Source organism: Myiozetetes cayanensis, unplaced genomic scaffold, assembly GCF_022539395.1.
Source record: "Myiozetetes cayanensis isolate MyiCay16 unplaced genomic scaffold, myiCay2020 scf2-11, whole genome shotgun sequence".
Lineage (NCBI taxonomy): Eukaryota > Metazoa > Chordata > Aves > Passeriformes > Tyrannidae > Myiozetetes > Myiozetetes cayanensis.
The window spans coordinates 58,925,866-58,951,004 of record NW_026087411.1 but is presented as its reverse complement, the minus strand read 5'-3'; the positions used below and the strand labels follow the sequence as shown (position 1 = coordinate 58,951,004).

Below are 25,139 nucleotides of genomic sequence, written 5' to 3'. Positions count from 1 at the left end.
AACTGTTCTTGCTGTACCAAAATATAATGATAAGATAAAACAGAGGGAAAAGAGTTTTACCATTTGTTTATTGCATGCATTAAAATATGTAGGTGCTACAACAATCACTGTATTGCACTGATTTCCTACAGAATATCTACTGTGAAATTGCTTTGTCTACTTCTTACACATGTAGAGCCTGATTCAATTGCCTGCTGCATACAGTGAAAAACTGACCACTTTTTTTAGTAGACTGTGAAGCATCTGTTGATCTCTTGCTGTTAGCTGCATGCTTCCTGTAGGTGTTTGTTTTTCTAGTGTTTGTCACTCAGAAAATACACAATGACTGTGCAACAGAATTACTTTTTTTAAAAGGCATTAAAGATTTGAACAACTTTCAAACATGATAGGTTTACACAACATTAACAGAAAAAGAAGACCTAATTATTAGAGTTTTATTCATATGCTTGCTAATTTTGTAGAGAGATACTACAATTTATTTTTTTTCCTATAAAATGCTCATAATAGTGAGGTAGAAAATAACTCCCTTATAAATAGTACAAAATTTTACCATGTAGCTTGCTGCTGAACAAAGATTTTAAGACAGATCCAAATGAGTAAGACAAGTTTCACTGCTTTCCTGAACCAATGGTAGGAAAATACATAAATACACAATATTCAGGATTGCAGACCAAACTGAAGTAAGCAAACCAAATTAGGAAAAAACAGAGCTGGAGGGGTAAATGAAATCCAGAAGTCTGTCTGCAATTGTGTCAATAGAAAAGGGCAACAAACACAAGACATGGACTCCTACATCTACCCCAATAGTCTTTGCTGCTTTCCTGTCGTTCTTGGATGCCCCTTTGTGTAGCTGAGACCCAATAGTCCTACTCATGTTGTTTATCACCCTGACTTGCTGATGCCAGCCTGCCCAGGTCCCACTGCCCCACTCCCTGCCCCTGACAACCTCAGCTCCCAGCTCTGCACACATTACTTGTTGGATTCATTTTGTATTTTGTCTCCTCTCTTCTGGTCACAAAAAAAAGAGATCAGTTTATGATTAAGAGAAGGCTCAGATAAGGACAATTTACATCCATATGCTTTGGAACAAGACGAACTTTTTAACATGTATTAACTTATAAAGTTAAGAATGCAATCACAAAATTAAAAATGCTCATCGTATTCATGATGTTCCTTCTCTTTACCCTCCCTTCTACAGACAAAACTGGTGGATAGTCTCAAGCTGAAGTTTCATTGAATGTACTATGCAGCCCAGTAATCCACAGGAAAACATACAGAAAAACAGAAAAAACGTGCTACCTGATATGGTTCAATCTACAATGAAGTCATGCATAGCCAATGGCTTTTTTTATTGAAAGTCCTGCACATAACTTCTAAGATCTAAATACCTCTAAGTAACCTCTGAGTCTGAGTTCCTTAAAATAGAACAAGGTGGTTTCAAGGGATTATTGATTTCCTAAGAGGGCCATCATCAGTGCCCCTTTGCTGTGCATTTTTTCCTCACAGCTTCCAAAAGAGTCAGTCTAGGATCTTTAAATAGAATATAATAGTATGAGAAGGCTGTGGGCTTACTAAAATGACCTATACAGAGCTAGCACACCCAAATCCCAAATCTTCCATCACGTGTATTACAGCCATATAGCCTATAGTGCAGGCTTTTGCCCTCTCTCATAGTAGTGAGAAGTGATCATCTCTGAAGAAGTTGGTGTATTGTATCTGAGTGTTTTATCCTTACTGCAGACTGGTGGGAATGTTTATAAATACTCACTCAGTTCTGTTTAAAATTCTGCTAAGTGTAGCAAACCCCACTTCTGAGACAGGGGGTCTCCATAGGGTGTGGTATGTATTTTTAATTCATATTTCTTGCACAAAAAGCAGCATTTGACCCTAAGCTTTGTAACTATGGAAAATTCTAGTCCAAAGCACTCCCAAGAAATTCTTCCACCTGCTGCATCCTGCTCTTATGTAACTTTTGCTTTTATGTTTCCCTGCTTTTAATTACATTGGGCTGTGTTCTGTCCATTCAAATACTCATATAGGACACACCTATATGATCAGTTTTAGAAGCAATACCTCTGCAAGTTAACTATGGCAACTTAAATCATGTTAAAAGTGGAAGTGAATATGGAGAGAAAAGAGCTCACTGGCATCCCCATCTATAGCATCTTTGTCCAAATTACTCAGATGAAGGATTAAAGAACAATTAAAAGAGGATAATTTAGTTCAGAAAACTGATTAAAAGAATAAATTCATATATTTTGTCTGTTATCTTTGAAATTAACAACTCATATTTATTTCAATCTAGGACTGTCTTAATACAAACTGAAATGTTTTTCTTTCAATTTATCGATCTTGTTATCCTTTTATTGTTTCATTTTTTTCATTTATGACAAATTTGCAATTATTAATCTCATAATAAAGTGAAAAATCCCAGTAGTTCCTCGTCTTCAGAATATTCCCTCTCATCACTTTTTTCTGTCCAAATTTTTTCTGGTAAATCACTTTGACCGCAAAGTGCAGTTTGTAGTGACCTTGGTGTTTAGTGATGAAGCAGAGGAATTGCAAAAGATGTGACAGAAAACATCAAAATACACACAGAAAAAAAAGTTGAATAGTTGAATGTGACCTCCTCTGGTTCAATAGTTCCCTGCAGAAGAATTAATTAATAATAGGTGTTAAAAGTAATCCCAAGACTGCAAAAGAGTTCTGCAGTGACAACCAATACAGTCCTTCCCCAGAGATCCCAATCCACTTTGCTGTTGTTTACAGTGAGGAAAACACAAGTCAGCTGGGAATAATCTAACCAAAACAAGTGATGTTGCACTGCTGGTAGTGTTACTTGAATGAGAGATTGATTTCTGCTAAATTGTCACAAGGAGAAATAAAAATCGCTATCACTATTATAAAAATATCACTATTATAAAAAGTTATCAGCCCATAATATTAGAAAAGTCAGATGCACTGAAATGTCCTGCATCACCAAATAGGATCTCCTTCCTTCAGTACTCACACACTAGAGGAGCTGCCTGGCAGCACCCAACTATCACTTTTGTGCCCTGACTGTGGGAAAGTAACCACTTTCTTGACTGTGCAGTGACCACTGGGAAGACAGAACTGAAGTTTTGCCCAAGCAACCTTTGACAAACATGATGGGTTTTTTATTTATATTTGAATTACTACCTTTTTTAAAAATCTACCTTTAATTCCTCTGAGGAAGTATACCCACCTCGCTAGATGATGACTAATTTTCATAAGCAGTGCAGTGCAGCACATAGAGAGATGGGCAATTGTTCAGAGACCACACCATCATACCCCAAATCAACCCACATTTAAAGTATTTTTCAGCTAAAGAATGAAACATTACTTTTAAAGCAGCAGGCTGAAGTTGGTTTCCCAATGCCATGTCTGGAGCCCGGTAAGTAGATAAAGGTGATGGAGTATTTTCAGCTGGAAAAAGTTCTCGGTTCCATTCTGATCTCCTGGTTCCTTTTGAAAGTTTGATTAATAGATTGGGGTGACTAGAATGCTAATATTCAGACAATGATATCTAAATAATTACATCATGCAACTTAAACGTGAGTTTTCCTACTGGCTTTTGGACACAATGGTTCTTCAGTGTTGTGGCCATTTAGCTTGTGACTCTGTACACACAGCAGAGAATCTGGATAATGTATCCTGTATGTGCTGTCAGTTGTAATTTCCTAGAATACAGCACATTTCTTGGGATATTGTAATATCTTGCTGTATGTAAGTATACTCATCGGTTACCTGTTACTGTATGTGACACTATACTCAAATACTGAAAACATAAAAGAACCTATAAAAGTATTTACAAAGTTTTCTGAAAGTAATTCCAGGAGTTGCTAATTAATGTATAATGAATATGACTATGTAACCAAATTTTTACAGGAAGGCAGTAGAGTACACTGAAAATAGCAGTCTGAATATTGCACCTGCAATGACCATTTTCAAAGGTTTTCTGGAATCAAATGATAAAACAAAGCACAAATTATAGGTCTGCAGGCAGAGCTGAAATAATCTGTCCGGAAGGTGGCATTGCACAAGTCCTTAGGTGCTGAGAAGCTAGTAAAAATATCAGTCATTGGAGAAAGGCAGGCAAGAACACCAACAAGACCAACCAAAGAACCACCACCAACAACAAAAAAAGCAAATAAAAATTAAACAAACCAGTCAGTATTTAACATTGAGAAAACCATATTAAATGTGAACAAGAATAAAACTGCTGAGCTCTAAGAAAATTACTTCTTTCCCAGAGATGGTAATTGTGGTGATCTAATGCAATCAATCAAAGATGGTATAATTACAATTGAGAGAGAAATCCAACAGGAAGGTGAAGTGCTACACACAACTGCACCACAAGATGTGTAGAGTTTGAAGGAGAGAACCCCAAGGTATCAGCATGATTTAATGGAGCTGGCTGTGACGTGGGCCATAGCATAACACTGAGGAAAAGTCAGTTTTGACCATGAAGTAAATCAGAAACTTGGTGAGAGAGTAGATATCTGGATATCTGGAGATGCTGCCACTCACAGACATATTTCCCCCCATTTTGGAGAGAATAGTTCTACCCATGCACATAGCACAGGGGCAAAACCCATGCATTTGTAGGCACTGAAATCTTAACAAAGTCAAGCCAATACTACACCAGATGTGATCTCCAGAGGGTGGATGAAATCATGATTTGGCAACTTAAGGTATTCACCAAAGTATTTCAACGGAGTCAGTCCTGGGGAAGAAAATCAGACAAAACAAAATTACTTAAACATTGAAGAACAAGATCTGTTGGGGAGAATTTTCTTGGGAAAAGAACGTCTTTTAGTATATAATACTTCCTTTGAGTCAAACATTGCCTCTTCTAATTTATTTAAAACATATCTTTAGGTCTTCAGAAGTGCTTTTAAACCATCATGATTACAGTGTTACATCAGGTCTAGAGACAAATGTGACAGTCACAAGTGCTGTGACAGTCACTTCTGTCACTCAACATCTGATCTGAAGGATGAAGGAACAAAATCTGGCTCTTTGCTCTGCTGATGTCAGGCACTTGAAGTGTCAGTGCACTTCAGTCACAGCACAGGCTCTGAAATTAAAGTGTCTGAGGGCAGGATCCCAAGCACAGGGTGGGGGACAATTCTTGGGGGAGCTGGTGGCTGAGGTCAGCAGCCTCCCTCCCAGCTGGCATCATCTGCAGCCTGCTGCAGTGACAGCCTCTGCTTGCTGGCATGGAGCAAGAGAAGGCTGTGCCAAATCAGAGTGAAAAAAAATTGTTGCCTGTTTTTATATCCCTTCTTGCCTCAGAAGGCTCCCTTCCTCTGCCTCTAGTCTGCACCCCAAAGCACTACCAGATTGATTTTTTGTGTGTGTGTTTAAGTATCCTTTATTTATTAAAATCCAAAGTTGCTTTGAGTGTTCTTTTTTCTCCGTTCTGCATTTTGGTGGAAATGTGGAACTAAAAATGAAAGTGAAAACAGTCCTTTCTTACAAGAAAAACTGGAAGGTTCTTTGTTTACATATAGATAAAAAGATTCATGGCTGTCTTTTGAGAAACTGCACATCCTTTTCTATGTCAGTGTACTCTATAATGCTTCATTGATGCAATAAAAATCAGCAGAGAACTTGCAAAATTAAAAAAATCCATTTTCAAAGTTTTCAGCTGATGTTTCTACAACTCAAACTTTTTTTTTTTTACCTCTGTCTTAATATAAGACATTGTTGACTTTTTTGTTAAAGCTGCTTTTGCCTGTGGACTCCACAAGAGGGTAGGAAATCCTTTCTCACTTGCTTAGGCTGTGGCAGAAAAAATTAAAAGGAAAAAAAAGTGAATGTAACTATTCTGATCACGAGCAGTCATTGCAGATATACCTGCAAGTTCCTGAACTGCAAACAATTAAAGAGTAAAAATATAGCACTTTTTAAAATAAAAATCACTGGCTTAGAAGACAGCTCTGAATGAGGCATATTATACATTTCAGGGTTTTACTGAACCATGAATATCCAGTAAGCCACTGTTTTTTCCATTTCTAGAGCTACTGTCGCTAATAGAGTCTGTTACTGTGACTGATCTTCAGGTAAAAGTTTTATTGTACGAAAATGTTTGTTAAATATTTTGCCCTTTAAGATATATTTAAATGTTTTCCAAAACCATGGATAGAAAAATCCATATATTAATGGATTTCAGAAAGAATTTAAATACCCAAACCAATTTACAGAATCAAACAGAGATAAAGGAACAGAGAAATTTAAAATGCATCAATTAAGGTTGCAAAAAAACAAGGAAACCAACATATAAAGAAACCCAGTATAACAATACTCAAAGTCGTAGCAGCTTTCTTATCTTTATTCTTAGAAAACTCGTGTTTCTTATCAATTTTTGAGTGCCTGTGTGCCTGGCTCAACTCCCATGTGTGCCTTTGGGAGACTGTAAAAATTTTAACATAAACTCCTATCATAATGCAAGCAGGAGCCAAGAAACCAACTGTAAATAAAAAAAAACCCACAGTTCGTTGAACACAATAGGGCATAAGCTCAAGCATTTAACTAGCTTTTCATAGCCCTCAATTCCAGAAACATAAACTTCTGAGAAAACCACACCAAAAGCAAAAGCAGCAGGCACTGACCAGCAGACTGCTACGATTTGTTTTATGGCTGTAACAGTCATGGTGCTGGTGTAATGCAGAGGGTAGCAGATTGCATAAAACCGATCCACGGCAATGGAACAAAGATGGAAAATGGAAACTAAACAGAGCATCAAGTCAAAACTGTAATGAACTTTGCAGAATATAATCCCAAAAAACCAGCATTTCTCTACAGACCTCACCATGCTGTAGGGCATAATGGCAAAGCCCAGGAGGAAATCTGGGCCAGCCACGGATAAGATGAGGAAATTGGTTGGAGAATGAAGCTGCTTGAAATACGAGATGGAAATGATTATGGCCAGATTCCCTAAGATGGTGAGAATGAAGACTGCTGTTATGAATAGATACAGTACCTCTTGTACTCCTGCTGACCTAAAGCTCTCCAGACAAGATCTGTTTCCAAACTCAGAGCAACCAGTCAAATCCCTCAAGACATTTGGAGAAAGCATAATCAATCCTTTATTAGACTTTTCTTTTAGAGATGCAGTTCCATCGGCAGATTTAATTCTCACAAGTTTCCAAAAGGTTCCAAATCCTAACATGAGAATACAGGATAAAGTAAGTCAAGCCCATGAACTCAATTACTACATGAAATGCAGTAATTCAGAGGTGAATTTTCTCTTGCCTTAAATAGGGACTAGCTACAACCAATTATTCTTCTGAAATGGTACATGAAATCTAGTAACTGGAAACCATTATAAAATTAATTGCAAGTAATATTTAAAACAAAGCAGTTGAATGTAAACTTAATTACCTTTAATTAACTAAATTATCATGGAATCACAGAATTAACCAGGTTGGAAAAGACCTCTGAGACCATGAAGTCCAACCCTTGATCCACTACCTCCGTGGTTACTAGACCATGGCACTAAGTGCCACATCCAAATGAAAATATAAATCTTATTTTGTGTCTGGAGCATTTTGTAAAATATCATTGTTGTATTTTATGTAAATCATAATATTAGCAAATTTAAATTAGTAGAAGAAAAACATGCATAGACAAAGAAATCTCTCAAGTCACTTCAGTCTGAAAATATTAAATAGCATTTACATGTCTCCCTAATCTTAGAATATTGATTTTTTTTTTCTACAGGAGAAATGTTATGCAAACTGGTATACCTTAACTTTCTTCAAGATTTCAGTTAATGAGCTACTCACCTAAATGATCATCTTAAGAGACACAAATCAGTTGCTAAATCCCGACTTTCCAAGTTATTTGTAATGATAAATTCACCTGCTGTGAATTATAAAATACATACAATAAACACATCTGATGGAAATCAGTTGTAAAATTGGAATGATAAGCAATATTCTTTCCTTTTGCTACATATACACTTGTTTTCTATCATTATAATTCCACTAATGAAAGGGGTGTGGAGGCAGGCTGATGCTTATCTCCTGTACTGCACTGTGGTCCATGTGGAGTAGTTATAAATGAATACACTAGTGAATAGTTTCAAGGGGCAAAAAATCCTTTTCCTTTATCTGGGAAGAACTAGATCCATATCTTCCATGTCTTTTCCTGATAATTTGTTTTGGACTAACAGCAAATTTAGAAATAGGAGCAGAAAGAGATGTTCTGCTCCACAGCAATTTAACCCACTTAAAAGGAACATGGGAAGCAGCTCAATCTACTGATGTTTTTCCAATTGTTTTGTTATTGTCCTGCAAAATTGCAATCTTGGTAACAGGCAGATCCCCTCTGTGACTTGGCTCTGATTAATGAAAGGTGGGATCACATTCATTCAAAAACTTCTACAACCAAAAAACAATGCCAGAGAGGTGCCAGAATAAGTGATAAAGTGACCAGTTGTGAACTCTGATAGAGCTGGAATTCTCTGGAAACACAGTAATGTTTCCAGATTTTCAGGGAGATAGTCAATGGACAAAGGGAAAAAAACAACTTCACTGACTTCCTGAAGGGACGATGTCAGTATGTGCTGAACTTCCTAAATATACAGTAAAAAGTCTCAGAAGGGCAAAATTTGTCATAGACTATCTTTTCTTCAATCTATAATACCACCAGAAGAAAGGAGGTATCACCTGGCAGCGCTTCTGAAACTGTTATTTTAACTGAGATGAAGGTGTCCAAGTGATGATGCATTTTATTTCAGAAGGTAACACTGAGCATGAGAAAATTAACTGCATCAAGCCAGACTCACTGGAGATGAAGGAAGAAGAGAATTACCCATTATTTATTAGAAAGATAGATTTTTTTAATTTCATCTTACTTTATTTCTCTGACATAAAGTATTAGTCATATTGCCATTAGCAAGGATCCACAGCACAAGTGAGGATGTGGGGTATATTTCATTGTTCCTTTTTATGTCATTTTGGAGAGTGCAAACTTTACAAGTTGGCAATGAAACAGTAAGAGAGACAACATCAGATTCTGAAATTTTGCTCTGCTGAAATGTATCATCATTCAACTTCTGTGCTTCAGTGCTCTACAAATTCCAGAAAAGAAAGACAAGATACACATATGACGTGCACTTATAAAAGGAATATAAATGGAGGGCATACTGCTGAGTGTAGTTCTTACTTCACTACAGTCATCAATTTCTCTCCATGGTAGCTTCTCAGATACTAATCCTTTCCTGTCCGTTGTCAGTACTGATCCTTCATTATCCAGCTGAGTTCAGCCACAAGATTTCTTCACAGTTCTCTGTATGCTTTCCTCAAAGCTGTCATAGCATTGCCATCAGACAAAATAACAGTATCTCCAAGCTAGAGAAAAGTTCCCTAAGATGCAAATTGGCAAATATTTTACATCTAAACATTCATTAGATGTTAGAACCTGCATTCTCAGGTACAATGCAGCTTTTTCGTAATTGCTTTTCATTTCATACATCCTATTTTTCCTTGTCTTTGATCTTGTTAAACATGCCTTTGGTCTCATTAAGGAACAAAGCCTTTAAGTGACAAACTCATAAGTGACAAGCACTAGTTGAAATGAAAACAGATAGAGCAGCACAACTTTTCTCTGTCTCATCTTCCCTCTGTGGAGTGTGATGGTATGGCTGGTTATTCATCTGTTTTGTACTCTGTGCAAATATTGAAGGGGAAGGACAAAACTTCAAGAGCTTTGGGTAATTACTCAAAGATGTAAAGAAATTCAAAGAGAAAGGTTTTTCCGCTCTTTCTAGAGGACAACAAATGAACATAACTATTGTAGTATAAATACACCTTGTTCGAGGAATTAATCTACTGTATCAGAATAGTTTTTTAATTATTAAGATCAGGTATATAAACTATTTTAAGGTTTTTAAAGTATAAGTCTTGCTCTTCTGTGCATTGAAATAAATAGATCTAATCAAAACATCACATACAAATCCCAGTCTGGAATGAAAGAAGATGTAAATCACGATTGCTTATCTGCTTGAACTGGATTTGGTAAATGGGTAAACAAATAGGTATTTCCTTCATTTTCAGCTCTTGAATCCAGGAGTTCAGCCTCCAGGCAAAAGTTTTAAGCCACGAATCCAACCATTTAAAGCATGTTAATCTAAAAACAAATGAGACCTAGAAGAGTCCTCTTGAAAAATTTTTCCAAAGAGAATAATTTTTAATGCCCTGCGAAACCACATGTAAAAAAATGCATAAACAATTGGGTTAAGTGTAGAATTTAAATAGCCAAACCAAACCAGAGCATCGATGAGAATGGGAGGTATCACATAATTCATAAATGGATTAGTAGCTGTAAAGAAGAAGAATGGAGTCCAGCAGATGAGAAACACTCCCATTATTATGCCTAATGTCTTAGCAGCTTTCCCTTCTTTGCAGAATGAAATGTGATTCTTCATTTCAAATTGCATCTTTTTTCTGCAAATGGCATCAATGGATTTTGCCTGCTTCTTGGCTACAGAGTATATTTTCCTATAGATGTACAGCATAACAAATCCAGGGATGTAAAAAGACACTACGGAGGCGACAATACCTGAAGTTTCGCTAAAAATGAGAAAACATCCTCCTGCACAATGGACATGATTATAAAACTCTTCTGCCCCTCTCAAGTTCAGGTCTAGAAAGATCATCCCAAAAGCAAAAGCAGCAGGGACTGTCCAGCTTATGAACACCATGACCACGATAACAAAAGTATTTATCTTGGATTTGTATCTTAAAGGATCACACACAGCATAGTAACGGTCGATGGATATGAAGGAAAGGTGGAAAATAGAAGCTGTGCTCAGCATAATGTCCATGCTCGTGTGGATCTTGCAGAAGAGCTCCCCGAAATACCAGCAGTGCTCAACAGAGCGAACCATACTGCAAGGCATGATGAAGAATCCCAGCAGGAAGTCCACTGTAGCCATTGAAAGTATCAGGAAATTAGTAGGTGTATGGAGCTGCTTGAAATGTGATATTGAGATGATAACTGTCAAATTTCCAACCACTGTGGCTAGAATAACGCAAACCATGAAGATATACATGGAAACACGGGTACTGTTTGACCAGCTGCTCCTTATGCAAGAGCCATTTATGGATTCACAGCACGGTTGCATCCTTACTGGAGTCTCAAATCCACACAGGTATGCAGAACAAGTACTGTTTTTCCTAATGCTGAGGTAAATTTACAACTGTTTTTTCCTCTTCTATATGGGGACAGCTGCAGGGATGGAAAAAAAATGGCAATTTTAAAAACCTTCATTTAATCAGATGTGTAGGAAATTCACATTTCATTATTTATGAAGGATGAACACTGTGCAGCCTGCTGAAACCAAAAAGTGTCCACAAGCCTTGTTTTTTAGGCAAATGACACTGACTCAAACAGATCAAGTTTTACTGAAAAATTCTTGCAGGATCTACCTGTAAATAGAGATGTAAGTAAAAGATCTAAGAGGAGAAGAGAACTTTTCTGCCCTTTTGCTGCTAAAATATAATGGAAGAACCTGACTAACCTGAAGCATTATCTGCTCTATGAGCAAATATCTTTTCTGCTGGGCTGTATTCTTTTCAGTGCTAGTAGTTTAGCACTGTTATGAGTATTTATTACGTTAATATTGTTTTTAGCCAAAGCACCAACATGGAAAGAAACATTTTCTGAACACAGGTTTAATTTGTATCTGAGGACACATATATTGCTATCCTCTTATGTATGCGGTAGCATGTCCCTTTTGCAACTCTATGAAAGCATTTAATGAAAGTACTTAAGCACTTGGCAAGCAATATTCATTGTTGAAGGATCTGTTTTTAATTAACAGAAAGATAGTGTTATTATGAAAAATAAAGGTCAGTACCATATGCTATTCAGTAGTACTATCATTATAGTATATAATGGCCATTTAAGTCAGAAAAATACTGACATGGTACTTCAGCCAGGACTAATTTAACTCATATGCTTTGGGACTTTTCTGCCTCTGGTTATTTTAGACAGAACAAAACAAAATACCAAAAAAATGTTCCCATATTGAAACAAATGTTATTACAAGCACACCATGTCACTGGAAGCTAAGTGGATATAGATGACAAACTGTGGCCCTGACAGCTACCCTGTGTTATAGAGAGGGATTTTTCAAGTAGGGCCAGGCAGTGACACCTGAGTGCCAGGGACAAGGTGCATCCAAACATACAGGAAGTGTGAAATCTGAAAATATTTATTTGTTTGTTTGGTCAGTTGGTTGGTTGGTTATTTATTTATTTATATTGGGGTGTTTTGCTTCCCCTTTTTTCCACCTACTAATGTTTAACATAATCTCAGCTCTTTTTCACCTCACTGTAACTATCACTTCATATACCTTTTCCTTCACTTCATGTTTCTTTTCCTGCCTGTCATTACTTATTTCATCATTTACATCAAGGCAAAGAAAACACAGCCAGGTGGATACTTACTAACACAAATTTTCAATTTTCATAGTAGAAAGAATTAAACACCAGCTTATCTGTATATACTGGGCATCATTATAAAAATTTTAAGCCCATTAAGGTTATAAATGTGTTACACAGATTTTGAACTTCATTTGTTCTATACGGTATATCAGTTAAACAAATCTGGTAAAACAGTCTTTGAAGCCAAATAAAAAGAATTAACATATTATCTCTAGTTTTCTTTAAGATTAAAAATCTTAGTAACTTCTCTGTTGTTCTCTGATTGAAAAACTATTTCGCCCAAAGGAATATGATCTCCCCTAAAAACTGTTTTTCTTTTAAAAAAGTAATATTCTCAGGGGGAAATTTATTTTTTTTTCAACAGAAAGACAAAACTCCAACCAAAGGATTGGGAAACTGAGATCACTTAAGTGGCTTGGCATGAAATGCAAAACAGTGACAAACTGTTCAAATGAGTTGACCTCTGAAGAAATTTTCAAAAAAAAAGCACAATGTTTCCCTTCTGTGTAAAATTACAAAGGTTAAAATTTAATAAAATGGAATTATGATGAAACACACTTTAAAAACCTGTTCTCCTACCTTTCTTCCTTTATGGTGGTTAGAATTCTGCTCTTGATGTTCATTTGTTTTCTTCTTGTTGAGTGGTATACTTTCCTTTTAAAGACCATCTCAAAAGGCAGCTGAACCTCTTCACCATCATAACAGTTCTGGGTAAGACAAATTTTGAGAAGACAGGCTTTTAGTCCACAGCTGGAGCAGCCTCCAGATCCCCCCGTCGCCCACACATATCTGGAGGATGTTGGTGTGATGAATAATATTCTTGGCTGTTTGACTCAGGAGCAGCTGTTGATATGAATAGTAGCTCAAACTGTTTATTTTGTCACCTACTGAGAGAACAAAACCATGGCTGTTACACTCATACTTGTTTAATGGCCCTTATTTATAGGTAAATTGAAATCATTTGAAGTGAGTTTACTTATTCGATTAAACATTATGGTCACATTGTGAGCAGCCTAATATTATCTAAGTAAAGAACAAAAGACACCACGTAGTCTCCCTTCTCTAAGTAATATATATAAGTATAGGTAGGTTACAGCAGAATGTAAAATTTTCCTGAAAAGGCATATTGTGAACAGAGTGACATGGAGTGTATTTACCAGCCTATTTCTGATTACTGAACAAATAGGTTGAATCTAACAGCCTCATCAGTTAACAGCTATTTGCAAGATACAGCTACAGAAAAAGTGTTTTAAGTAAACACCTATTATTGGCTGTACCAGAGTCACAGATAAGAAGCATCAATTTTTTACTTCACAGAGGACCATGCAGCCTTTTAAAACAGTGATACTGCTGAACATAAAAGACTGGTGACCATCAGCTAAAACCCAGTTATGCTGGGTGCTTCAAGGGCATATGGAACATGCTAGACTAAGATACTACTTCTTGTAAACTATTCTGATGATCTGAGTTAGCTGTATTATGTTGTGTGCTAAAAAAAAAAATAATGCAAGCAACTCAGTTCTTTTTTGTTTTTTTGAGCCTGCACTCATAGACAGACTGATGTATTGCACTGCAAGGTTCTCCTTGCTATAGGAAGAGAGCGTTCTAACAAAAAAAAAGTGCAGAAAAAATGATGAGGCTGAGTGAGAAACCACCTGAGAGAATTGAGAGAATATGTCAAGGAGAGAAGTCAGGTCCGATTTCTCAGATTTGGGGAAATGTGAAAAAGACATTTTAGGTACACAAATACTGGACTCTGAAAGAGACCTTCACCCTTCTGAGATGCATAGCTGTGTGCTTCCTTGCAACCAGGTTCTCCTCTTTGAGGAGTGAATGTTTAGGGCTTGGTAATTACTGTCTTGACATATACCTTTTATAGGAAGGTAAAATTCATGGGAACAAATCCATGTTGTCTTACTCTGTGTAGAACTCATCATTATTAAGAAGTCTGGTGGCCAGCTCATTGTGGGAACTTAGTCAAAGGCCATCCATACATGCACACACACTGCTCTCCCTCCATGTCCTCTCCTTTGACTGATGCAGTGGTCAAAACTCAAGGGGACAATTTGGAAAGGCAGCTCTGTTTCAAGTTATTGTTTTAGAGGCAGCTCCCTGGCAGCAACTAGCAAACCTTTGGGGGACCCCCCTGGGCCTGGGGAACCTTCCCCTGCCCTGAGCAGGTCTTCCCTGCTGCAGACAGGCAGGCAGCAGCCAGCTGGGGAGTGTGGGTTTTGCTCTGCCTCCCCTCAGGGCCAGGCTGTGAGTCTGGTCGGGGAGCATTCCCCTCCAGTTCCTGGCTCACAATAAAATTCAATTACAACTTGTCATTCTTCCTCTCATGTGTGACATTTCTCCAGGACACAACCTGCTTCTTTTTAAAACCTGCTGAGGACTTTGGAAGTGTCAGGAGTCCTCAGGGCGATGAAATAAAATGAAGAGGAATAGCCAAAACCTTGTGATGCAAAACAACATGTTGCACAGTTTATTAGATGTACTGGCCGTATGACAATTGTACCTTGCCTGCCTGCACTGTGTGCTTGACACTGGAATGTGCTGGTGGTGGGGGAGTTCAAATAAGAAATCTGAGCCAGTTTGAACACAGGTCCCTTGGACAGGCCATTTTTGCTCTCTTGCTGACTACGGGCAATGCCTATATACTTTGAGATAACTCAATTTAACAGTTAAAAATACAGAGAAAGTGACCTGGTGACACTAAAGGGGAATTTTGTCCCTGCTATCAATGTGACTGGGCTCTCATCTCGACTTCACCTCTAAAGAAGAAAAGACTCCTCCGTGGAGCTGGCCAGCCTTCCTGCTTCTACCAAAATCCTCTTAGGGCCAGGGGCTGCAAAACACCTACCACGTAGTTTGCAAAGTGTAGCAGGGGGACTGCTCTGGAGCTGGCTGGGGAGCACGACTTCCCTCAGCAGAGATGGGAGGGGCATGGGGTCCATCAGGTGCTTTTCCAGGCAGGAGGGTGCCTGCAGCTGGAACTGCTGGAGAGCACACCATGAAGTCTCTGTATACACTGTTTAGGGAGATGTCCTTCACTCCCCTACCAAACACAAACCCACAGGCATAGTGTTTGGTATTCAGTATCTCAGTAGCAGCTTGTACTGCGTGTACTGCAAGACCCACACACATCGGAAACGACTGAACGACAGATCTAAAGGAAGCTGTGAGCATGGGGAGGGTGGTATTTAAGGGTATGTTTGCTGGTATAAAAATAAAGCAGCAGTTTTTAAGATATCAAGATAATTAAGTAGTTAAGCAGGCCAAAATGTCAACTAATTTAGAGCAAGAAGGAACACTTTAGCAACAAGCTTTCATGCTGTTCGGGCAGATGCTTCAAACAGGCATTTTCTTGCGCCTTAGTGCTGATGTGGATCATGAAAATATTCTCAGACTTGTTATTTATAATATCAAAGATAAATACATTAAGCTCTATTTTTGTGAGATCTCAAATCACTTAAAAATAGTCAGTGTTAAACAGTCTTTTGAGCCTGTCATATAATAAAGAAGCATCAAAATTCAAAGTAAAAACATTTCTACAAAATTGTTGCTGTGGCTTTCCATTCTGAAAAATTTGTATTTCTGCAATAAGTAGTTTTCAGGTTTTTGGAAAAACAACAAAAAAAGATATTGTCATGTTGTCTAGAATACCTTAGATCCTCAACTTTTCTTGTTTGTTTTTAAAACATAAAATAATTAAAATGGAAAGCAGTACAGAAGGAAATGAAAACAGCACTTTTGCCAGGCACCAAACCCATTTGAAAAGTGTGTTGAAAAATCATTCTATCCTTTTCATGCAAGACTGTGGAAGGGACAGTGAAAATGGCAAGGAACAGAAAAGGGATTGGAAATGTGAATTGTTACCATTAAAAAAAAAAAAAAAAGGCAGGACAGCAATGATTTCTACTGTAATTATTTTAGGTTGCATTTCTGGGGGCACAGTTTGGTCATTTGGCAGAAAAACATAATTTTACAGTATCCATTAGACAGAGGAACATTTCCCATTTCCATATGGTTCATTTTAAAAAACTGTTTCTTTTCCTAAGTTTCCATTCCTATGCTTGAAATTTAAGGGAAAGTCACAAATTCACAATAAACTGTTAGTTCAAAATAATTATTTCATTATAAGTGTTAAAAAAGATGTGACAACTACTAATTTGAATGCTATTTCTGTAAACCTTGTGCAATTCCACTGAAGACAGTCTGAAATTAGCCCAGATTTATACCAGAGGAATTTGAAGGAGAGTAGATGAGATGACTGACCTCTAGATCTTTTCCCACAGTTTCTGTACTTAGTCTTCAGTGGAAACCACCACTTTTCCCCGCCAAATAAAAATAGCTGTTTATACAGAGTGATGTAATGTTTGTGCTCTTTCTCGAAGTGTAATGCTTAGGATGAGAACTATAAATCCCAACCCCAACACAAATACAAACCTCTGACATGAACAGAGGAAAAGAGATTCCAAGAAAATAATGTTATAACAGCAAAGCAAACACATCCATATGAAGCCAAGAAACTGTCTTTGCACGGGGTGCAGATTTGGTAGCCCTGCTAAGCAATGCCGTAGGGTAGTTCATTGCCTTCACTCAGTAGCGAAACTGCTCTGCCAGAGAGCAGCACCAGGGCTCACGACAGCAAGAAGCCTCTTGCTTCTTGTCAGGGCAGGGCAGGTGAATTGCCCCAGCTGCTCTGTGGGTCCCGAGCAGAGGCACATGTACAGCAGGGCAGGTCTCTTATGCCTCTCCAGTGCTTCTGTGCAGCCAAAATCTAGCAGGAATGAATTTAGGACTTTGACTGCTTTGTCAATATTTTTCAACCTCTGAACATCACCTCCAACAAGAAGGCAAACACAGAGGAGGGAGGAGGTAAGCAACAAACAGGTATGATTCTATTCTGTCCTCATGGCCCTCAAATAACTTCACAGAAAGTAAAGAGACTTACTCTGAATTCATATCTGTGCCCGAAAAGTGTTTTGCCCCCCTAGCTATGTTTCCCTTTTAAAATCATCCTCTCAGCTATCACCAAAACCTCATTGCTGCTGGTGCTATTGCTGCTCATTACAGAAAGAACACGGTGATTTGGGCAGAATAACAATCTTACCTTCAGTGCTAACCATAGTAGATTCATCTTTGAAACAAAATAATATCCTGGACTAGTACATTAGCAGCTCATCGTATTTCGGACCGCATGACACGAAGACAGTTCCTTCTCAGGAGTTATTTCCTCCTCACAACCCAGCACAGCCTGCGGATACAGAGCGATAGTGACTCATCCTATGTGAAACTGCCAGCTGAGTGGCTTAATGCTTGGTCTGACTGGTTTACAGCCTGATGGAAAAATGTCATCAACAGGATGACGTAAATCTTAAATATTCAGAAAAGATAAGTGTGTAATAAATCTATTCTGACACAAGCCACTAGCATATGCAAAGATTAATCCATTTTGAAGTAAGTTAAAGCCAGGCTCATGGAAAGAAGCATGTAAAATAAAGAGAAATGTTCATTGTGGTCAAGGTACAGATGGACCTAATAGCACTGAACTTTTTTTAAGATTGTCCAATGTTTCACTCCCTCCTTTCAGTTTTGTGTAATGTTGACAAACTTTAACAATTTCAGTTATCTTTGAAAATCTGATTTGTCTATCCCAGACTGAACATTTTCAAAAAACTCTAAGCGTTATACTTTGACAGTATCTGAGAACAAGACTGATTAAAAAGATATTGTTTCCTTTAAATGAAAAATTCTGCTAGTCAGTTATTTGTGATGCTCTGGTGTTTATATGCTTTGTAGCAGGCATTTAAGAGCTGTTGCTTTCCTATTTATATACCCTTTACCATACCAGAGAACTATACCTGCAGCTCATTGACAGCATCCGTCATCTTCACACAATAAGAGGTTTAGTATTGCTCTGGAAGCTAAGAAGGAGCATTCTTCTCTTAAAAAAAGTAATCCCAGAGAGGAGAATTGACCCACTTTGCATCAGTTTGTGTGCATCAGTTGGCGGGCTGTGCTGTTAGAGAGCCAAGCCCTCCAGCTTCTGCTCCCCTGAGGTTTCTCTGAGCCCTTAGTGGGGCCTGTGGGGTTCAGAACAGTTTATATGTCAATAAGCAACCTCCTATAACCTCCATTCTCTATGGACTGTTCTCTGTTGCCTTTCACAAATGCTGAATTTGACTGCAACAGGCACATGCTGTTTTCCTAGAAATATTGAAGAAATTTGACTGTTTCTAATATTCCATTTGCAAGCCCAACAGGCTGCAGATTCCAGTGATACCGTACTGTGGGCCATTTTTAAGGGGGCAACCTTCCAGTGCCATCTTTTGCTTCCACAGTTGTTTCCTGCTGTGGGAAGCAGCAATGCTGTGCATGAACATCACTGGTATCGTGTCACTGCAGAAACATCAACTCAACTAGTGCAGAAATTACCAGTGTCAGAGGCTCTACTTTTTCATGCCTACCCTCTGCTGCCCAGTCTCAGGAAGACATGCCTGGGCAGCCTATTTTTTTCACCAGAAAAGCTTCATTTATCTTCTCAGTAGGTGCTGTATATCAATTAAATATCAGGTTACCAAAGAAGAGGTAAGAGCACACTGAAGTCAATTTGAATTTGATTTATTGCTTTTTATCAAGTTCTCACTTGCTACCTATCACCTGTCCAATACCAATGACACTGAGAGGGAACAGATGGTAGCAACAGGACTTTTAGCTGTTTAAATGTGCCTCTACCAGCTTGCATAACTTTTTGTCCATGCAGGTGAGGACTGGTGAAGAGAAAGTATCTCTCTCTTCTCCCCTCCCCACCTCCCTTTTTTCATCCCCTGTAGTCCATTTTGTTCTTATCTGCAACTGCTACTGCTTCTCCCTTCCACATTGCAAGTGTTTGTACTAAATCTGTATATTAGCTAATGATGAGCCTTGGAAAGTCAAGGAGGAAATACAGGTCACATCCTTGGTGGCAGAAGGGACAATGATCTGTAAGAAAAGACTCAGTAGAAAACAACTAGCATTGTAAGACTCCCTTGGCAAAACACAAGAGCTGTTACATTAAGTGTTGGACAACCCTTCTGCTTTTTGTTTAGTCTAATGCTGAATTTGGAAGAGTTCCTGCAAACAGAGGTTAATGTTACCATGAATAAACAACCTAAAAGGCTTAGTGTAATATTAAAGATTGGCCCAGAAATTCTTCAATAAATGTTTAAGCCTGTTATTAGGTAATGATGACTGATCAAACTTAAGCTTTTATTCAGTCCTTATGCATACAGCCATAGGATACTCTTGAGATACAGCTAACTGACACCAGTTATGAAAGGCACAACACATATTTTTTTACTCACACCTACCAAAAGCTTTCTGTCTTTCAGCTTAGCTACCAGGAAGTACATCATTATGTATTAGTGGCCTCCTTTTCACAGTTTGCTCTTCCCTTTTATATCTCAGTGTCAGATATATTTGATTTCTTCTTAGGCAAGAATAATTTTTCTTTTTAAAAGTAAATTCCCATGAGTGAACTACAGTGTATTTTTACTATTTATTTGTTTTAGCTATTGCAGCCAACTCAGCATAAAAACATCTCTGAGAAAATTGGAGAAGACAACTACTAGTGAAGTAGGGGAGTTTGTATATTTTTATTCAATTTTTCTACAGTTTGTCAGCTGGGTGACAAACTAAGATACTGGAAATTTTACAGAGTCAGCGCTCCTAACTTTTGCAAAGCTGGTAGCTATATCAGTCGCCGTCTCTGGACTCTCCTGGTCAGATTTGATGACTTCCATCTACAACCAAACCCAGTCAAGTGGTGTGAGAACCTCCATGCTGTCACAGTGAAAAAACCCACAGATAATGCCTGTTTGAATTCACAGCTAAATGCAGAACATCTCTGTGTTTGCAGATGCACAATCTGTAGACACAAACTGATGTAACACCACTGATTAGAGTGGTACTGTAACAAACTCACTGCCCCCATTTGACTTTATTGGAACTCAATGAAAAGAGCATTAGGTCAAGATTTCTAGCTCTTAGTGGAGATGCAATGAATGAAAGGGAGAGCTTTAGATGTTATTTAGCAGCACTTAATCACCACAGGAATCAATGGTATATGGAAAAATTGAAAAGGTCTCTAAAAAGTATGGAAGAGTGAATCCTAAAGTCTGTAACACAGCAGTGGCATAGGCCTAGAGTTCACTGTACTTTCTTTGCTCAACTTAATGGAAACTGCTTGTCCTTATTATACTTTGTCTAAGATTTTCATAAATGTTACAGAATATAATTTAAATTTTTTCCAAAACCATCCATAAATTTGACAAGAAAGTTTGCCTGAAACAAACCTCAGTGCATTTTCCCTAGAGAATCCAAAACCTAAACCTAAATAGTCCTTTTTAAGTGAAAAAAACACAGTCTCATATGTCTAAAAAACACAGCAAGGTGAATTCAAGAGTATAAAAATAATCATCCTATAAACAGAGACCTTAATGTTTCCATTTGACAAATTCAAGTATGTCTCAGACTCCTAACATTCATTTAGAAATACATGTTCAAAAATTGTTGTTACAAAAATCATCATTTGGTCTTGAGGACTATCTCTAAGGTAGTTAAATTACTTTATTTTAGATTTATGTTATTATGTTTTGCAGTACATAAGCTGGGCAACCAACTGTATGCAAATATTTATTCTCCCTTTTTTTTTTTCTGAAAAGGCATTTCCTAAAGATTTGTTATATTTTTGACATTAAAATATATCCCTGCTTTATACACTCCTTGCTGCTTTTAAAAACTGGCACTGTCACAGTTATTAAACCACGAGTTTATAAAAATTAACTGTAACATTAGAAGCAGCAAAAGAAGATAGATAGACAAAGCTAAAATCATGTAGTTACAACTCATTTCTTATATTGTACCTGTTTTTAGTAGAGATTTCCTTCTGTCACAAGAATATCTGAACAGACAATGGAGTATTTCACATGCAACTTTATGGTAATGAGCGGCTGCAAGAAACATTTTGATACTTTCATAGGTGGAGGCTACAAGTGCTTCTACTAATTCTTTTTTTTTTTTTTTTTCCCAAACTGAGAGAGAAAATAACACAGTGTTGTCAGTATGCAAAGTTTCTGTTTCACCAGGACTGATCCTTTCTATCTGTGTCTGATTTACAGATAGACAACACTGGATAATGCTGTCATGCTCATCTGTGGCTTCAGTAGGAAGTGGTGTTCGTCTACAGTGTCAAGAGGTCCATTTTTAGAAGGTATACTGGAATTACTTCTCTGTTGAGATCCATGACAATTTCATAGTCCATCATAAGCCACTGAGAGGCATTCCTGTATTAGCTGTAGTCAGCCCTGTGATAATTGCTGCTGTCTTTATCAACCTGTTCAAGTTATTTCTCTTTTTTAGCTTTCCTACCCTGATGGTGGACAGTGACACTGCAAATACATGTCTGCATGAAGTGGGCTTATATTTTGATTGTTGATCAATTAGAAATTCTGCAATTCAAACTCAGGCCATGACCATTCTGTCTATCACTCACTATACCTGCACTAATTCAGTGTACCTGGAAACAGTGTCCCATACTGCCAGTAATTCACCTATGATAACATGAGTTGTTCATGAACATCTAGTTTTGAATTACCGGGTATAATAGTTGCACAATCTCTGATTGTACCTGTTCCACATTACTCAATGGATAGCTTGAGGTCATGATGACTTAAATATATGTACAAGGACATGGCTGAAGAGTCCTCCTCTCTTGAAAAAAACCAAACAACAGACTATTTTTGCCTCAAGGCCTGCTTACTTTAATTCAATATGTACACTAAAGTACATTAGATTTCAACCAGAGTTAAAGTTTCCCCTAAAATTGTTACCAGTTTTACTTAAGTCAGATACAAGGTTTGGATCATACTTGATTTAACAGAGTATTTTTCTACCTTCATCTAAGTCTTGCACCAATAAAATCTACTATGGACTTGTTTTTCTTTCTGTGTGGTCAGAAACACTGTGGACAGGTGGATCTTGTTTGCTTTGGCCAGCATCAAGGTAGAAGGAAGAAATATTGACGTATGAAGAGCAGGCTTTTCCAGCTCAGAAAAGGATGGGGTTCATTAAGATGCCATCTGTAGTAGCTTTTGAGGTGGGGTCATTTACATGAATTACTTATAAATTAATTTGATTTTTCTTCTCTGGCACATCTGTCCCAGACTCAGTAAATATTCCAGTTCTTTCAGAAATTCAAATTCTGTCTCATAAGGAAAGCATAAGGACAGGATTCTATTTTATTTTTTTTCCTAAAGATGAGCTAACATTCTCTGTTTTCTAACTCACACCTAGCAGGTAGTAAAGTAGATAGGTGGTTAACCTTCTGTGAATTTAACAGAAACTGTTCCAGATAAACATGATTTGTTGCATCTGTCATTCATTACCTCTCTGCTTCTGTATCCTGAATGTTTCTTTAGTTTGTTTCTGTAGTCACTGAGGTGAAGATCTGGTTGGTTTTTGCAATCCCTCCAGGGAATCCTTACCCAAAAGCAGTGGCTGTGGTTCTTGTATATTAAAATGATGGAGCTATTCTGAAGTTGCTGCAACAATCCGCGTAACTTAATTCTCTGCTCATCTAAATTCTTGCTTTGTCATCAGAAATGGGAAAGGCATTAATAAATTCCTCAGAGGTCTATTGTATGTCACTCTTGGAACACTCTCAGGGAGAGGAAAGCTGTGCAGCACATCGAACTGCAGGTCTGCCATTCTTCACATTTAGTTTTAGTGTAATTTTCAAAGAATCCTGGACTTCTGCACCCCCAATTGATGAAATCCAAGAGTCCTCTTCTGATATCCTATTTAACTAGCAATATTAATTGTATCTTAGTATGTACCTGGCAAGTACTCAAAACTTCAGAAATGCCAGCAAGCAATATGTGAGAGATTTTTATGTTCAATTATCACAGTCTGGATAGGGACAAGGGAGCAGAACATGACATAAAATCTGCCCTTAAATTTAAAAAAAAAAAATTTATTTAAAAACTTGGTTATCTTCCCAGGGACCCAGTTTCATTAACATTAATGAACTCTCACTGATTCCACTGCTACAGACATTTTTGGAAGTTTGCATGAGATAGGAGAAAGATAAACATAGTAATAATAAACTTAATATCTAGAATTCCTGAAATACTCAGTTTTTAGTGTACCATCAACCTACAAACTGTTTCACAGAATCACAGAATATTCTGAGTTGGAAGGGACCCACAAGGATCATCAAGCCCAACTCTTGAGTGAATGGCCCATACAAGGATAGAACCTAAAACCTCGGTAGTTTTAACAACATGCTCTAAACTTCTGAGCTATTAAAGCTGCTCTTTGCCTACTGCTGACTTTAGTTTATTTGTTCCAAAAGTGTCACTGATGATTCTGTGAGGCATTTATTTCTAAAACGCCCTCAGATTTTTTTTTTGTCAATTGCTAAAGAGTGAAAAAAGATTTTAATAAATTGCTTTCACATGCTATTCCAGTAGCAGTTCCCCTTCATTGGTTTTGGTTTTTGTTTTCTTTTCCACTCGAACAATTCTAGGCTACGTAACTACAGTGTATTTTGCCAGAAGTGCAGCCAAGGGAGAGCTGGAGGTGAGCAGCAGGCACATGAGCAGGAGGAGCTGTGGCTCTAGCTCCATGACTGAGTGGGCAGCTCTGGCAGTGCCTGTGAGGTGAGAGGGCTGTGGGACGCAGCAGATCCCCCCAGATGGACTCCTTTCTTCCAGACCTACCTTCTTCAAGGCCTGAACTGTCTCAAGGAATCATCAAGCCTAGAACAGAAAGGTATCAGAGCCAGAGAACAAAAAAGTAGGGTCCAGGGGTTAGCTGACAGAGTTTTCGCATCAAAAACTGGTTTAGGATGCTCTTCAGTACCAGAGCTTACAAGTTAGGATCTATCTTTTGCCTTTATCAGGGAGGTTCCTTGAGCTTTGCAAGTGCAGAGGCCTGAGTGAGCAGCACTGAAGACAGACAGGGAAGGATGACCAGTGGGAGCACCCCCAGGGAGAAGCTTCCATCTGCTCTGCTGTGGAGATGCTTTACAAGGTGTGTGCCTGCCTGTACTGACCCCAGTGCAAACCTGTAGTTAACAGGATGACACTAAAGACCTTCACAAGCAGCCTGGTTAGTCTCGTTTGCCCTTCTCAAACTGTTGTCCATTGTGGACAACACAAGAGGCTCCTCAAGTGTACCAGACTGGCCTGGGAGTAGGGTCAGTTCCCACCATTAGCATGGCCATCTGCATCCTGAGATTCTGGACCCTGTACACACTACACAAGGAACAGTCACGTGGGATTAGGGTTGCCACAGGTCAGTCATAACCACGCTTGACCAAAACCTCTCATGTTTGATGGAAGACTAGTCTAGGTCAGCCCCACAAGTCAGGTGAGAAAAGGTTGAGGTGCTGAACAAGGCACCAGCAAGCACGACTTTGAATCTCTGACTGTTTTGACTGACTGCTCCCAAGTGGTACAGTCCTTCCCCTAAGTACAAGCTTAGCTGTTTTATTTCCAGGATGAAACAACTCCTGGAAAGAGACTCCAAAATTGCATGCTAAGAAGCCACAGTACACAGAAAAACAGAAATCATGTGCTTCCTTGGAGAAAATTTGTTCTGCAGTAAAATGAC

The 25,139-nt window shown here is 38.1% G+C and overlaps 2 protein-coding genes across 2 annotated transcripts; both read right to left on the bottom strand.

Moving 5' to 3' along the window:
* Positions 1 to 5,797: 5,797 nt before the first annotated feature.
* TAAR2 (trace amine associated receptor 2) lies at positions 5,798 to 7,105 on the bottom strand. Its single transcript, XM_050316293.1, is given in 3 exon segments — positions 5,798 to 6,263; positions 6,266 to 6,514; positions 6,517 to 7,105. Coding segments are annotated over 3 exon segments (1,032 nt in total). The 3' UTR covers positions 5,798 to 6,069.
* An 83-nt stretch (positions 7,106 to 7,188) lies between these two features.
* Positions 7,189 to 13,194, bottom strand: TAAR1 (trace amine associated receptor 1). The gene is made up of 2 exons (XM_050316294.1): positions 13,062 to 13,194; positions 7,189 to 11,262 (listed from the first exon to the last, which is right to left on the bottom strand). Exon 2 carries the CDS (start codon positions 11,156 to 11,158, stop codon positions 10,157 to 10,159), a length of 1,002 nt encoding a protein of 333 aa, XP_050172251.1. The 5' UTR covers positions 11,159 to 11,262; positions 13,062 to 13,194; the 3' UTR covers positions 7,189 to 10,156.
* Between the last annotated feature and the right edge of the window lie 11,945 nt (positions 13,195 to 25,139).

Coding starts and splice junctions, on each gene's coding strand:
- TAAR1 (XM_050316294.1), bottom strand. CDS start 11,158: ATGCAACCGTGCTGTGAATCCATAAATGGCTCTTGCATAAGGAGCAGC.